This window comes from Dioscorea cayenensis, chromosome 1 (assembly GCF_009730915.1).
Source record: "Dioscorea cayenensis subsp. rotundata cultivar TDr96_F1 chromosome 1, TDr96_F1_v2_PseudoChromosome.rev07_lg8_w22 25.fasta, whole genome shotgun sequence".
In the NCBI taxonomy this organism is placed as follows: Eukaryota; Viridiplantae; Streptophyta; class Magnoliopsida; order Dioscoreales; family Dioscoreaceae; genus Dioscorea; species Dioscorea cayenensis.
The window spans coordinates 6,064,860-6,082,322 of NC_052471.1; the positions used below are offsets into that span (position 1 = coordinate 6,064,860).

A 17,463-nucleotide genomic window follows, 5' to 3' on the forward strand; every position below is an offset into this window, starting at 1 on the left:
GAGAACAAACAACCCGGCTGCTTACTAAATCATCGCGGCACAGTGCCCTCGATAGAAGCAGTGGGGCGGGATCCGCACACACATGAGTGCGGGGACCACCAGTATACAACCACCGTTCACATCTCTCAAAAATATGTCCTCAGCCGAAAATCGAACTCTCACCACTCGATGAAGAGAAGAGAATTTTTTTGGGGTGACCTTTATGTTGTATCACACGCATAAAAGGCCAACTATAATTTTGTAAATGGATTGTTAATTTTTATTTATTTATTTATTTATTTTAGTTTAGTCTTTATATTAATGTTAAGCAAGATAACCAGGTTAACAATAAAAACTAAATATTTTATTGATATAATGCTAAAACTGTATAGAATATTATCGAAGAAGAAAAGTGACTTGATAAACACTTATATATAATGATTCTGGTATTTTACAAAAATAATTATCGCAGAGTGTCAAGTAAAGTCCATAAATTTGAATGGGCTTTTTTTTTAATAAAAGAAATAAAAGTAATTTTCAAGTTTTACTGCCCTTCGTATATCTTCAAAACTTTTATAAGGGCTTTTCGGAAGATATTAAATTAATATAAACTGCCATCCAACTGACACACTCTCAAAGTGAAAGACGTACTAGAAGTTGTGACAAAATAAATACCCAAGGCCACATTAAAACGAAGTCATTAAAAATCTTCAAAATAAAGTGAAACTAAAATTTAATCCAAGACACCAATCTCGTAGCTATCAAGGGTCTGTTAAGGTTTATGATTTGGATTTTGAATCAAAGACTACCAGGGAAATTTCAATGCAATGCACCATGACATCTTAAGAAAACATGAAGAATACCACGTTCCAAATGTACAGCTTTGTTGACTCAGCCTTCCCAAAATTCATCTATACAAAGGGGATCAGAGTCAACGTTGGTTATCACAGTCTACTACTCCAAAATTACAAATTTCAGTGACTCAGTTAATGTAATCATTGATCGATGAAATCATAAAAAACATTCTAAAAAACAAGACGTAATTTTATACAGCTCTTGGAGCATATAGGGATGGCAAAAGTTTTAGTTTAGCAAGAGAACAGGGTAATGGAAACACCTGCAAGAAACTTATTATTAGTACAGTCCTGAAACAATATAAGTGTAAAGGAAACATCATGCAGGAACTTACCTCCGTTAAATTGTCTACAAAAAAGTGTGCTTGAACTGCATTCGCAATTTGAGCTTGTCTGCACACAAACAAGAGTGAAATGCCAAATTGTAAGAGAAACTTATACAAATTAAACCTCAGAATCAAATCATCTAAGTACCTGAGCACAAATTGACATCAGTAAATTTTCAAATTCATAAATGAAATAGTTATTAATTGATAAGATCGAGATAAAGGATTATTGAATGAGAAAACTATAAAAATGAATATTCTGTAATTTCATGTTCAGGGCCACCGAAGTACTGCACTGACCTGATGCTGCAACAGTCATAATGAGCAAGCATCCCACTCCAAATCAAACTCCATTTCTAGCTTTTTCTCTATGCATTTTGTTGTACTAAAATGTTTACTCTTCAATGGCTGTTCACTGGAATATGATAAAAGCGGCTCCCCATTCAACATATCAGATTTATTCAGATCGAACAAATTTTTTCTTTGATAGTGATGTGATACACATTCATTATCCTTATCATTCTCAATGTTTGCAACCCTCCGAGAAGAATCACCACTACCATCAGTTTTTGTTGCTTCACACCTTGCTTGTGGAGAGTTCTTTGGAAACAACACTTTTGAACTCTCCCTGCCACGTTTTCGCATGATTGATGGGATATTTTTGAAGGTCTTTGCCGCACTCCTCAAGATAGATTCTGGAGTGGTTGGAACACAAGCAAGACTCAATGACAGGTTTGATGGCGTGGAACACTGAACTGGGCTACACTTCTGCTTGGTATGAACATCCGTATCAGACTTTCGTGAATTCACAAGTGATATTTCATTGCCTGCCAACTGCAATGGTGCACAATACAAGGGGCAAAAAGTTGAATTGTCCAAAGATACAGGTGTTCTAATGATCTGATCTCCACCACAAAATTTATCATAGCTACTTAAAACAGTCGTAGGAGTCTGTGAAATATTTTTATCCTTATATTTTTTGTTCTCATCCTTAATCACAAATTCACACCTCCACAGTTTTTTAGGAGATTCCAACATCTTATTACTGAAGGATCTGTCAAACTCACTATGTGAAAAGAACGGATTACTGATAAAATTCTGTGCTTTTGGCTGAAGAACTGAAGCAACATGTGAATCATCTGCAGCACCACTATGATTAGAATCCTCTATGCGCCACAAATTTGTCACATGAGGCAAGAGATCAGTCCTGCAAGGACTCGCATCCTTGTATAGGAAACTATTTGGATAACTGGCGGGACCTTTATCTCCCCCACACTGTAGATGCTTTGCAAAATTGATCGCCTCTATTTGTATACATTTAGGATCATCCAATGGAATTTCTTCTACCTCTATTTTTAATCGTTTTGAATCTTCAATTGTAATTTCTCGATTCTCTGGTCCTACAGCTATAGAATTTTCAATTGACTGCAGACCAAAATCCTGAAACCCCAACGATAAATCCTGATCATCCAAACAAGCTTCGGGTGTAACTAAAGATTTATTTATGGTTCTTTTCCTATCAAATTGTTTGATCTGTTGCTGGCTAGGCTTTACAGGCTGGCATTCTGATGTTGGTAAATGCCCATTCAAATCAAGAGAAGCAAGCCCAGGGGTTTGGTCAAGAATTCCAGAAGCTAAAATTGAGGGCAACCTCTTTTTCAAAGAACAGTTCCAGTGATTCTTTTATTGAGTTATCAGCCCCTGCACAATCAATAATCATAAATGTTTATCAAAGCAATTTAATACAGAAGTAAATTTAGGAGTCTGCACTATACATTCTATTCATGATCAGTAATCCTTGATACTCGCCAAAAAAAAAAACATACAAATCACAAAATTAGGAGTTCATACAACAGTATTTTATTTGATCATGTTGAAGCCTTCAACTCCATCTTCAGCAGGGACATCGATTTTATAATTCACTCTTGTATTAGATTTGTTATTATTTCATATTATTAGTAAATTGTGTGATTAGAGTAAATGGAAATAAGCATACATAATTCACAGTATTTTATTTGATCATGTTGAAGCCTTCAACTCCATCTTCAGCAGGGACATTGGAATTCACTCTTGTATTAGATTTGTTATTATTTCATATTATTAGTAAATTGTGTGATTAGAGTGAATGGAAATAAGCATACCTAATTTTTGCGTTGTTTCACAATTTATCAATTAACAAATTATAGGTATGCAATCTTCTATATTTAAATGAAGACCTACCTATATTTTTGAGAGAATAACAGTTAAAACAGATCTACATTATATAGACTATAAATTTGTGATTGACCAGAATTTGGCAGAGCAAGCCAATTTCAAACAGATTCCACTGACTGTAACAAGATCATTTGTTGTTATGCATTATAACAAATTTGCATTTAGTGCACATAGATGTTATGCACATAATAATACAAATAGGAAGCAGCATGAGTGTTTCTTCACATACATCTTACTCACAAAAGAACCATAATTTTATTAAGATCATTGACACCATTTATGTGCAGAAGTTTATAAGTTAACCTAATTTTAAGACCAACAGCTTCCTAAATCTAAAAAAAAAATTGAAGTTGAGCTTCTGTGGATGTGGATACGACCACAGCCACATTTTTCTTTGAGAAGCCACTTGAATAATATGTGACAATTGATGCTGGCTAATTATTTTTCTGTTCAGTTTAGCATGTGCAAAATGATGTTTCAATCAAAAGGAGGTAAAAGCCTTTCTTCTTATTGCCTTAAATTTGCAGCAGTTAAAGAAATTATCAATCCCAAGCTACCAACTCAGACATGTGCATTTACGCGGTCAAAGAAACCTTATCATAGCCTTAGAAAAAGTTCCAAGCATGCCAAAATACAAGGCAACATAAAAATCTCACAGAAAATTAATAGCATTAGATATAATATACCTTCCAGGTAGAAGCTTAGCCATTTCTGCCCATTTGTTCCCATACAGTTGGTGAGCATGAATAAGAACTGTCTCTTCCTCCGTTGTCCATGCATCTTTCTTGATTGCTGGGTTCAAATGATTGTGCCACCTAAAAAACAGTAGCAGCCTTTGAATAAAGGAATGAACATTTACAAAGTACATAAAGTGCTATATATTAACATAACAGACAGAAGGTTCACAGTGATAGATGACATGCCGAAGGAGAAATGGCAAACAGGAACTATTTCCTCCAGAGATAATCCACAAATGTGATTACTCACCCAGGTCAACGTTATAAAATAGAATGAGAAATCTATGTCATCTTCTACATGAACAGAGTAAAAAAATTCACCATTATATAAAATAATACAAAATATCCAAAGAGGTAAGCTTAACGGTAGATGCACAACCAGAATTGAAAGCATATAAAGGCATACTGCTGAACTGCATATTTTTCCAACTTCATATGGTCCAAAAATTATGGATGACTAGTAAGTGTCAATTTCAAGGCAATAAATTAATCGATAATCACTCAGTGATTAAGGACAAATCTCATTTTAGCTCCAGTTATGAAATTATTCTGAAGCTAACAGTTCAAAATGTAATAATTTTTATTTCACACCAGGAATTGAAAATCAATAATAAAGGTAAGTGCCTCTGTCCATTTACTAAGATCACTGTAAGAAAAGATCCAGCAATTGGTTTGATGTAATACTAGAAATTCTTCATTTCAATCCAAATATTTTATATGTGCAGGTTCAGCAACAAACCTCTCCCGACATTGTTTGCCTATCCTCCCTGGCATAGACTGTGCAATGAGAGACCATTTCTTAGGACCATATTTATTAACCAGTTTGATAATGCAATCATCTTCCTGCATATCAAGCAAGATTATTATATGCCAAATCTACATCCAATTTATATCAATCTTCTTTTTGGTAGAAAAATCTGAACAGCACCTCTTTTGCCCATGCTCCTTTGACCAAATCAGGATTAAGCACCTTCTGCCAACGATGAAGGCACTGAACGTCAGTCCTGTCGGGGACATATTCAGCTGTGAAGGAAGAAGTATCAATCAGGCTAATCTTCATTAGAACAAAACACAATAATGAAGATTTCATTTGTCAAATCAAATCAAAAATTATCCATCTAATGTTCATGAAAGAGCACATTAGATGAGTTTATATTGAAAAAGATTTATGTTTCTCATAGAAAGTAGCTTTCAGCCACCAAGAGCCTATATAAAGGCCCCTGATAATCCAAAAATAGAATGTTAATGACTTGGTTCCAGAACTATTATACTCCACCAAATAAGAAGAGACTAAGCTTAAGTAAAATGTGCCACAGTTCAGTTGAAGATACCAGGAGACACAACTACCTCTTTAAATGAACTGAAAAAAAATATTGTTTTCTCATACCAACATTGCCAAATATAGCGCCAAGGTTTGAAACTGATGACATTGTTAAACCAGTTCTTGTAAATTAGTTTTACATAACAAATACCTAACCAATTACATATAAAAGATAGCCTAGACGATGAATGCAGTGCCAAAGCAGAAATTGAATCAGCATATCCAATACAGTCCCATTTAAATTATGCAGAAAATAACAGGACCCTCAAAAACTGCAGAAGTAAGTTAGCACAGTTGGAAGTACATCACAGAAACCAGATGGTGACAAAAATCTTATTCCTAACAACAGTATGTACCAATTTTCTTCCAATTTTTCCCATTGAACCGCCTCACAGCTGTAGCCAATATATCATCCTAATCAAAAAAGGAAAAATTAATTGCAATTAAAAAAAAATAAATATAAACATAAGTCCTGCGAGGTAACGAAAAAATTGATATAAATAGATGATTGGACAAATTCCTTGCATTTAATTATTCCCAAGCAAAATTTAGAGAAAAAAAGGAAATCAAGTAAGCAAAATTAACTTATATATAATGACTGCCATACATTCATATCACTCAAATTAGTCTAACATCTAAGTAAAGAAATTATAAAAGAACTACCTCTTCATCTGTCCAACCACCCTTTGTTGATCTCCTGGTTCGGCCAGCACCTCTCCTAACAAAAAAGTCAAATAAATAGCAGCAAAATGATCACCAGGAACTTAAATTACAACCAATAGTATTGATGCTGGGGAAGTAAAAATATGACTTCAAGAGAGCAAAGGCCACATTCTAATAAACATAAAAGCGAAAACGAAAAACAAAAGAGATTCTTCTCAAATTTAATAGCAAGGAAACATGTCAGAAGTTCAGTGGCAAAGAAGTCTTCAGCACCTTAATCAATATTTAAGGGCAGCTTTCCTTTCCTATCGAACGTAAGCAGTGCTGAGAGGAATACAAGACCACTACATATACCATTCCATTACTCACCACAAACCAGCCAAAGAAACAACATTTAAGTAAGAAACCGAAGTAGAATGAAACCCTATGTTCCAAAACAGCAATATAAAAGAACAAAAATTTTCACAACCACAAAAGCATCCCGAAGATATAAAAGAAGCTCCTTTCAGAAATAACCACTCAAAAGAAAACAAGAGCATACAAGAAGCTCCTTTCAGAAATAACCACTCAAAAGAAAACAAGAGCATACCCAGGCAGAGCGCTAGCCTTCATCTCGAAGCTGCCATCCGAAGCCGGAAACCAGGACGTCATCACAACACCCTGAACCTTCTCGCCCTTCCCATGCTCCTTCTTCACCTCTTCTACCATCACTCCAAATTCAAATCCCCTATACCCAGAACAGATTAAAACCCCCCAAAAAACCAGAAACACGAAATCTCAACAAATCCAGTAACGGACGACTTCTAAACAAAAAAAGCCTCCCGATTTGGCGGTTTAACAAGATTCAAAAGAATCCAAAACATCCAAAAAAACCAAAGTTTTCCAAAAAGTAAATTCCATGATCTCGATCATCCCCAAAACGCAAACACGCCCAAACGCCTACCAAATACAGCAACGCCGATAAGAATCAACGGCGAGGGAGCAAGAGCAGGGGAGACAAAAGCAACGACAGCGATCTCCAAGGCGCCGGCGAGAGCTAAGGGGATTGGAACGAGGTGCTCCAATGGCGACGAGGCCGCCGGAAAAGGCCAGAGAGACCAGCGTGGAAGCAACGAGAGAGAGAGAGAGAGAGAGAGAGAGGAATGGTTTGAATTCTCGGGTGAGTGTTTTTGTTTTGTTTCAGAGACGAGGTTGACATAAAATGACGGTTTTTACCCTCCGTGCGACGGTGCTTTGCAGATACTTTCGACGGAGAGGTTTGGCTTGGTTGGGAGGGCGGCGTAGGTTGGAAGGAAGCCCTAGGAAATTACTTAATACCCCTTTTAGCTGTTGTAACCGTTGTCCAAGTCAAAAATCATAATGATTGAAAAAAGGAAAAAAATAATAACAACTTTTTTAATTTGGAAAGTTTAGCGTGTGCTTCATCAATAATTTTTTTTTTCAAGTGATCTTAAAGTGAGTGGATTTTTCATCTTATCACCAAAAAAAAAATAAAAATAAAAAATAACTAATGGCATCTGAATATCAATTTGAGATTAAATGTGTTTTTGTGAACTACTTAATTAATTAATTAATTAATTAATTAATTGAACAGTAAATTTTTGGATTAATAAGTTAATTAATTAATTGAACAGTAAATTTTTGGATTAATAAGACAATCCGCAGTAGAGTGTAAGCGTGGGAAAAATTTGATTAGAAAAATAAACGAATCATTAAAATTAAAATAAATCAACCATCGGATAAACTCAAAATTCATAGACGACATAAAAATTCCAAGAAAAGCATATGTATGGCTCAAATTCTTCCCACGATAGTAGATATACCGCTTACGATCGCATATCGTCGCCTAACATCGCTTATATTATTTACGGCCAGCGCTGGATTTTTCTAAATGCTCATGCCCCATGCACCCTACTGAACTATCTCGCCTTTTCGACAATTCATAAAAAAAGTGAGCGCTTTTATCATCGGTTAGTAAAAATAACTTAAAAATCATTATATAATATATAAATTATATATCATGACAGTGAGAATAAATAAATGAAAAAGAGCAAACGTGAAGATACCGTAAGATTTGCAAAATATGGAGCTGAGATTTGGAGCTTTGTTCCCGTAATGGATAATATTAATTCAAAATACTTTTTTTATGTTTTTCCTTTATAATGGTAATAGATGGTCTTTTTAAAAATTAGTTTTATATTTTTAGATGTTCATCCAACTCAAAAAGCGGCATCATTTTTCAGGGGCAATAAAATCCACAAATTTTTATGAATTTGATAAACTAATTATTAAATAAAAATTATTTAACGTTATTTTTGAAGGTAATGATATTAATTAAAATTAGAAATTAAAATTAAAATATTCTTTATTTAATTATATTGATTAAATCAGATACTCCAGTCGAATGTTTTTTTTTAAAAAATTATCATTTATCCTGATCGAATAGACTAGTACTGAACCTCATCGACATTAAATCCTAGCCGTTGGATGGGTAGATTGGGGAGGTGATGTCTTCAGTGGTAAAATGGAAATTATAATATTGTTGAAGGATTATTTGGTAAATAAGTTGGCTTGATAGATTCTCTGGCACAACCGTGTGGTTGTTTGAATACAAATAGCATCAATCCAGTCATCAAGAGCCACATCATCGTCTTGAACAACGAATCAAGACCGTACGATGGAAAACACGGGTTGAATTCTGACCGTTGGATCGAATAAAGCAGTAATATCCGTTAGTTTAGATAGCAACATTCGAGTCATTACGTCATCGGAGTCCTTAACGTGTTCCGCAAGCTGGAATCGACATTATTTAAATAATTAATAAATCTTTTGGCTTTTTTTTTAAATTTTGGTATAATTGTCATGCAGGTCCTGTAATTGTATATTTTTTACTTTTTTAGTCTTTGAATATTTTTGTAGTACACTTAAATCCCTCATATTTCGATCGAGTATGAACTTTGAGATCCCGATGTAGATCATAGTTATCTTCGCTGCTTTTTGAAATGTCTAACATACTTTTAAATATTCGTCGTAAGTTTCAATTAAGTTCTTATATTCGATCGTTTCTAATTTTTAAATCCTCTTATTTTGTAATAAAAAGTCACATTAATCTGCAGACATTAAGTACTTCATATTTGATCGATTTAAGACTTTTTAGTCCCCCAATTTCGAATAAAAAAATCACATCTACGAGAAAGAAATTGCAGAAAGTTAATTCAGTATTTATAATCATGACAAGAAAGTCCCAACTCAATCAAATACGATGACTTTAAATATCCCCGAAAGTATTACAGCACTAAAAGCAGAGAAAGTATATAATTACAGAAACCTATACGACAATTAAACCTTTAATTTTTTATTTTTTTTTATTATTTATTTATTGTTTCTATTTTGTTATTCATCTCTATTGATTAATACCAAAAAGAAAAAACAAAAAAAACAAAAACACCAAGGCGATAACCTAGTGAAAATAATCTTAAATCCTTCTCTAATGTGGTTTATCTATTTTTTTTTAAAAAAATCATCTTAAATGATGAGTGAATGGTGTAAAGTCAAATCTCTTGTGCCGCATTGCTATATAATACTCTACAATAATATTATAAATATACTATATAAACTAGATTTCTTCTCCTCCAGGATTATAAACACACAAGGATTTACTATTGTAGATTAACTAGTGCACACTTTGACATCACACGTGGGGCATTTTTCATCATTGGTAAAAAGAAAAAACCTTTAGCTATCTTGATAAATATTTAAAATTATTTCTTAAAAAAATTCAAAGATTTATTGGGAATTTTGGAAAGGAAAGCGATGTCTTTGGTATGCGCAACTTCAACAAAGAATTTGATATGTTAGTTATTTGTATAAAAATGACAAATAATTTTAATTCTCTGAAATATTCTTTTGGTTAAGTTGGTGATGAAGTTGTGGAGTTAAGAAAATTTTGTAATCTCTTAAATTTTAATTTTTAATTAGTAATATGTATTTATAAATATAATATTTTAAAATTATTATTGAAAATTTCTGTTCTACTTTCAGTATGATAAATTTGTGAAAATACAAGGATTCCTTAAATATGTGTGGGTGCATTTATAATTTTATTTATTTTTGTTTATTTATCATTTTTTATTTATTAATCAAGAAATATGCGAAATTCACATGTTATGGAACCATGGGTGTTAACCCTTTTTTAAGATATTTTAACAATTTGAAAATTATAGACATCAGGTATTTTGGTAAAATTTTTAATCAATAAATTTTATACTATAGAGTTAGTGTGTTTTATTTAGAAATAAATAAATCAGAGGTTTATCTGCATCCTCTCAACCCTACAAAAAATGAGGCCATGGCAACAATCGCTATGAGCGAGCTTGTGTGGCATTCCTCCCACCCCAATGGGCACTAATCGATCGACGATGAGTAGCAACATTTCAGAAGAGAGGAGAGTGTTAAGCTTTCACAGCTTAAAGAAAGGAATTCAGGGAAATTCTACAGGTTTGGGAGGGAAGAGGAAGACAAGGGAAAACAAGGGAAAGTTAGAGAGATCTTCATACCAATTTTCTGAAAAACTGCGCCTTCACACCCACTCCTACCTACATATAGACCTTGTCACGTGACTCCCAAACACCAAGCTAAAGGATTAGCAAAACAAACTGAATTAAGCTAAGCAAAACACATATTAGCACAAGAAGATCCAGAAGACCCTTCTACTCGTGACAATACCCCTTCCTGGAAATGCTTCTTGTCCTCAAGAAGCACGACACCCTGTAGAGAGCACATCCAAGGAAATAGAGGGAAACAAGGCCTGAAGTGAATCAAGGTCTTCCCATGTAGCATCTTTCTCAGGAAAGCCTACCCATTGCACTAGGGCCTGAACTCCAGCCACGGTACCCTTTTTATAAATGCGGCGGTCTAATATCTTCATCGGTTCCCGCAACACTTGCCCATCAGGACCGACTGGTGGCAAGGATGGATTCAACACCTCGTGAGCTCCCAATTTCTGTTTGAGCAGAGAGACATGAAAGGTAGGATGAATTGAGCTGCCTTCCGGAAGAGCAAGTGTATATACCACCTTCCCGACTCGAGCCAACACTTGAAAAGGCCCAAAGAAGCGAGGAGCTAATTTTTGGTTGGGTCTTGTAGTTGTTGATGTTTGGCGATAAGGGTGGAGCTTAAGATAAACCCAATCACCGACTGTGAACTCTCTTTCGCTGCGGTGCTGATCTGCATACCATTTCATCCGTTCTTGGGAAAGCTGCAAATTGGTTTTGATGGCGGCTAACATGGCAGCTCGATCAGAAACAAACTGCTCGAGCCCCGTGTGGCTGGAATTGAGATTTGGTGGAAATTCACCGTGAGGAGGAAATCCATAGAGTGCCTCGAATGGGGACATCTTCTGCTAAAGAAAGATGAAAGGATGTGTTGTACCACCACTCGGCCATAGGGAAGCCATTGAACCCATTTTTTTGGCTTGTCGACTAAAAAAACATCTCAAGTAAGTCTCCAAGCATTGATTGAGGCATTCGCCTGACCATCGAACTCGTGGGTGGTATGAAGTCATCGTAATTCTAGCTTGGTACCCAATTTGTCGAAAAAGATGACCCCCGAATTGATCGAGAAAGAGGTCGTCTCTATCACTAACAATACTCCTCGGCATGCCGTGAAGACGATGGATCTGATCCATGAAGAGAGTAGCTAGGTCTTGTGCCATAAATGGATGTTTCAAAGCCAAAAAATGTGCCATTTTGCTGAATCGATCAACAACTACCCAGATTGATGTTTTGCCCTCAGAGGAAGGTAGGCCGTCGATAAAATCCATAGAGATATCCACCCAAGGTTGCTCTGGAATATCCAATGGCTGTAACAATCCAGGATAAGGAAATCTTTCACTTTTGCATGTCTGACACACTTGACACTCCGCAATCAAAGTCTTAACATCTTGAATCATAGTTGGCCAATAAAAAGTTTGCTGAATTTTCTTTAGAGTGGTGGTGACGCCTGAGTGACCTCCCCATGCACTACTATGAAATTCTGAAATAATTTTAGGTCGTAACCCAGTAGGACCAACATAGAATTTACCATTTATCCTTATCACTCCATTGGTAAAAGAGATGTGACTATCCTCTGAAGATTGAAGGGTAGCTCTGGCTAGTAATTCTGCAGCTGTAGGATCTGCTTCATAACTTGCTCCAATTTCAAGCATCCACTTGGGTGTGACACAAGAGAGTGCACACACAGGTAATTCTTCTTGTTGGCGGGATAAAGCATCGGCCACAACATTAGAAGACCCTTTCTTGTATTGAATTTCAAATTCAAAACCCATCAGTCTACTTAACCATTTTTGTTGTATGATGGTAGACAACCTTTGTTCTATAAAAAATTTTAAGCTCTGATGATCTGTCTTTACAATGAACTTGTGTCCCAACAAATAAGGCCTCCACTTGTTAACAGCTTGCACAATTGCCATAATTTCTCTCTCATAGGTGGAGAGTCCCAAATGTTGGTTAGCTAGTGATTGAATCATATAAGCCAATGGCGGGCCGTCTTGCATCAAAACTGCCCCCAAACCAGTCGCACTTGCGTCAGTCTCAATAACAAAAGGTTTAGTAAAATCTAGGAGGCCCAAAACAGGAGTTGAACTCATGGCCTGCTTCAGAAGTTCAAATGACCGATGAGCACTATCATCCCATAAAAATTTGTCCTTTTTTAACAACTGATTCAAAGGTCTGCTAAGCTCCCTGTATCCTTTCACAAACTTTCTGTAATACCCTGTAAGGCCCAAGAACCCTCTCAATCCTATAATGCCTTTGGGAGTTGGCCAATCTAACATGGCCTGAACTTTAGTTTTATCAGCTGAGACTCCATCTACAGATATGATATGCCCCAAATACTCAATATGGCTCTGACCAAAGCTGCACTTGGACTCCTCAGCAAAGAGTTGTTGATCCCGCAAGACTTGTAAAACCGTCTGCAAATGCATAAGATGATCCCTCCAACTTCGACTATAAACCAAGATATCATCAAAGAAAACTAAAACAAATTTGAGCAGGAAAGGTTGAAATATTGAGTTCATAAGTGCTTGGAAGGTTGCTGGGGCGTTCGTCAAACCGAATGGCATCACCTTGAACTCATAGTGGCCCATATGAGTTCTAAAAGCAGTCTTAAATATGTCTTGTGGTTGAACCCGAATTTGATGGTACCCCGATCGGAGATCCAATTTAGAATAAAAAAGAGCCCCATGTAGCTCATCCAAGAGTTCATCAACTAAAGGTATAGGAAACTTATCCTTTATAGTTAATCGGTTCAACTCTCTATAGTCAACACAGGAGCGCCATGATCCATCTTTCTTTTTGACTAATAGAACTGGAGAGGCAAAGGGACTATTGCTCTCCTGTATCACCCCATTGCTTAAGAGCTCCTTAACTATCCATTCAATCTCTTGCTTCTGAATGAACGGGTACCTGTAGGCTCTGAACTTAAAGGGTTCCGCACCAACCTTTAGAGGAATTTGATGATCATAAGTTCGGGGAGGAGGTAAACCTTTGGGTTCTGTGAACACATCCGAAAACTGGCGTAGAAGAGAGATAACCTCTAGATCTGTAGACAAGTCACCAGAACTATCAGTTTTCACTGTGGCAATGAAGCCCAACGCTGCAATCTGCTGATGGTCACACTGTTGCAAATGGATAGCCGATATCCTGCTAACTTTTGGAATAGAGCTTGTGTTGTCTCCTTGTATCTTAACAGCCTCACCCTTGTAATCGAAGAATAGTGTCTTGGACTTGAAGTTGCAGGTGACATCCATCTTCTCCAACCAATCCAAGCCTAGCAGCGCATCATAACCATCGACCGGAACCACTCTTAAGTCAGCAGTGAAATCATAACCCTTGATGTTAAAGGGAAAATTCTTGCACATTTTGTCGACCGGCTCATAATCCCCTTTATAGGAAACTGCAAGTACCTTAGTTGTTTGGTCCAGTTTACATTGCAATTTGTGGGCTGTGTTTCGATTGATAAAAGATTCAGCTGCTCCACAATCAATTAAGAAGCTCATTTCCGTACCCTTATGATTGCCTTTGAAACAAACAGCATTGGATCGCAACACAGCATTGACGGGAAACATTAGTATCTCTGGGTCTTCCTCTTGCACATCAAACTGCTCATGCTCCAGATTGTCTGCTCCCTCTTCATTCTCATCAGTAGCTATATAGTACAATTGCCTCTTATTACACTGGTGCCCTTTGAAGAATTTCTCCTCGCAATTAAAACACAAGTTTTGTTCTTTCCGCCTTTGATACTCATCTGGGGTCAATTTCCTAGCAGTTGGTATGGTCTGAGATCGACTCGGGTTCATGTTGAGTAAACTAGTGGTCGCAGTAGGAAGCTTCTTCTCCAATGGTGGGGTAGGTAGCAAGGGAGGCAAGGGAAGGTTTGGTTTTGGACGAGGAGGAGAGCGCCATGCCCCAGCTCTGATCCTTTTATCAGTAGGATGAAACCCTGACTCTACCAATTTGGCCACATTAAATACCTCACTAACGGTATTTGGCTTAAACAACTTCACTATAACTTTGACCTCTTCCTTCAACCCAGACAAACAAGATTCTATCAAGTATTGCTTGGTGAATCCTTGTCCATTGGCCTCCTCTGCATAAGGCAACAGCTCTTCATAACGATTCTGATAGTCCTCCACTGTAGTAGTGTGCCTGAGCTTAGAAAATTCGCCCACCAAGCTATCATTCTCCTCATCATGAAATCGATACAACAAATCAACAACAAATTGATCCCATGATACCCCCGGATGCTTCTTACGATAGGAGTTATACCATGAGGTAGCTTGGCCAGAGAAGTACATAGACGCAAATGGTACCTTAGCATTTTCACTGACTGTGCAAAACTCAAAAAATTGATTGCAAGTAGCTACCCATTCCTTAGCTTCATCACCATTGAACTTAGGAAATTCAAGTTGAGAAGCTCGCAATTGGAACATACCATTCTCCGGAAGTTGTTTGGGTGTCGTAACAGCTGCAGGGTTGCTTGGTGAAGGTCCTCGGTTAAGCTTGGACACCGATCCTAAATGAGTTGGAGAAGAATCGCCATCCATTTCCTTAGTGGCTCCCACCTCTTTCACCCCTTTAGTAGCTTCAGCCTTAGTTGCAAAGGAAGTCATCAGCTGGAACAAATCTTCTAATCGAGATTCCATTCGCTTCCGATCCTCTTGTTGCTGTAGCTTTAGCTCTTCAATCGCCGTCTCCAAAGCTTGATAACGGGTCTCAGTCACCATCTTGGTCGGAGGAAAGTCGTCTCTGATACCAATTGTTAAGCTTTCACAGCTTAAAGAAAGGAATTCAGGGAAATTCTACAGGTTTGGGAGGGAAGAGGAAGAAAAAGGAAAACAAGGGAAAGTTAGAGAGATCTTCATACCAATTTTCTGAAAAACTGCGCCTTCACACCCACTCCTACCTACATATAGACCTTGTCACGTGACTCCCAAACACCAAGCTAAAGGATTAGCAAAACAAACTGAATTAAGCTAAGCAAAACACATATTAGCACAAGAAGATCCAGAAGACCCTTCTACTCGTGACAGAGAGCCTCAAGGTTCAACAATGATAGAGACAATCATCTTCTTCCTCCTTCTACAAAGGGAGTCACCCCTCCAATTCTTTCTTCTAATACCCTTCTCCCATCTCCCTCCTCTCTTCTTCCTTTCTCCCATCTCCCTTCTCTCTTCTTCTTCGCTAGTCCTTTTGCATAGCCTTCTTTCGGCAAAGCCTATGATCTCATCGGTTCTTGGCAGGTTTTCTTAAATCTAGTTCTTGGGCAGTTACAAGACTGGCCTCATGGTCGGTTCCCAGGTTTTCCTGTTGACCTGACAAGGTTTGACTATAAATCAACTAATATGTTTATGTATATTTTTATAACTAAAAAAATTAAAAATTTAAAAAAATTATATTATATATTTTAAAAAAAATAAATTCAAATTTAAAATTTCAAAAAATGAAATAAAATTTAAAAAATTCAAAAATTCAAAAAAAAAATCCTATCTCCATGAACGGGATGGGATTCATGAAAACAAGGCAAAAACAAAAAATAAAATCAACATTAGATAAAAAAAACCTTGAGAGGAAAAAAGAGTAGATCACTAAAGAAAACGAGAGAAAACAATGAAATAAAAAAAAATAAAAAAATAAAAAAAAAAAGAAGAAGAAAGAAACTCAAGAGAGAAGAAGAAAAACCAAGGAGAAGGAAAAGAAGAGGAAAACCAAAGATAAAAGATGATACAAAGATTAGATAAGGTCACAAGGCTATTAACAAGGAGTGTGTTATGGAGGAATCAACAAGACCAAGAAAAGAAGAAGAAGAAGTAGAAAGGAAACACATCAAACTTTCACTATTTTTCTTATAAGTTTTAGACTTAACAATTCCCCCTATATTAATATGGGAATGGAGGGTCAAGATTACATTTAATAGTGGGACGTCAACGCAACCACCAACCAACTCCAACTCAGATGCCACGTCAACACCAACAATTAACCTTTTTAACTAACTGCTTCACTTTTTTCCTCCATTTCCTAGCATCTAAACTCAGTAGTGAACTTCACAAGCAATGGTTCCCCTCTTCAACAATACCAACAACATACTTTACTAGCAACAACTCTCAATTTAACAACTTTAGCTCCCACACACTCGACTGTTGGCAACTCCTGTGTTTCTTCATAACACTCTCTCAAGTAAAATTTCTCTATAAATTCCCATGTTGCATCAGTGGGTGAAGAATTTTACCAATGTACTAGCCACTGAATAGCTATCTTATTTCCCCTTCTGACAGTGCGATGATCTAGTATCACTTTAATAGGTGAAACTTCTGGAAAGTATGGCAGGTGTATTCGAGGTAGGATGTCATATAGAGCCTGAAATGGAGTCAAATTACACTACACCATAATGGGTCTTTAGCGACGTCTTAACAAACGACACTATTTTTAGTGTTTTGTAGCATTTCATAACAAATGGTGCTAAAGTACTGAAATTTAGCGGCGTTTTCAAGTAAAACGCTGCAAAATTCTTGAAAATTCATAAAATTTATATTTTGCAATGTTTTTCAAAAATGCCGCAGAACAATAGATACTTTTTCATTTGAAAATTCACAAAATTAATCTTTCGTGGCTTTTTTCAACGAATGCCGCCAAATTCCTGACATTTAGAAGCGTTTTCAAGTAAAACACACGGAAATTATTGACATTTTTAAATTTAAAATTCATTAGAAAGTTTCTTATTTTAAAATTCATAAAATTAAACTTTAGTGCCATTTATCCCACAAAGAGCGGCTAAAATATAAATATTTTTAATTTAAAATTTACAAAATTAAA

The 17,463-nt window shown here is 36.3% G+C and overlaps 2 protein-coding genes across 2 annotated transcripts; both read right to left on the minus strand.

The window, feature by feature from the left end:
• Nucleotides 1-750: 750 nt before the first annotated feature.
• On the minus strand, nt 751-6,961 carry LOC120282568. Its single transcript, XM_039289437.1, has 10 exons — nt 6,684-6,961; nt 6,095-6,149; nt 5,788-5,845; nt 5,039-5,133; nt 4,850-4,953; nt 4,030-4,188; nt 3,447-3,489; nt 1,460-2,839; nt 1,169-1,226; nt 751-1,096 (listed from the first exon to the last, which is right to left on the minus strand). Exons 1-8 carry the CDS (start codon nt 6,800-6,802, stop codon nt 1,475-1,477), a joined length of 1,998 nt encoding a protein of 665 aa, XP_039145371.1. The 5' UTR covers nt 6,803-6,961; the 3' UTR covers nt 751-1,096; nt 1,169-1,226; nt 1,460-1,474.
• A 3,883-nt stretch (nt 6,962-10,844) lies between these two features.
• LOC120282666 lies at nt 10,845-15,377 on the minus strand. The gene is made up of 2 exons (XM_039289542.1): nt 11,739-15,377; nt 10,845-11,492 (listed from the first exon to the last, which is right to left on the minus strand). Exons 1-2 carry the CDS (start codon nt 15,375-15,377, stop codon nt 10,845-10,847), a joined length of 4,287 nt encoding a protein of 1,428 aa, XP_039145476.1.
• Between the last annotated feature and the right edge of the window lie 2,086 nt (nt 15,378-17,463).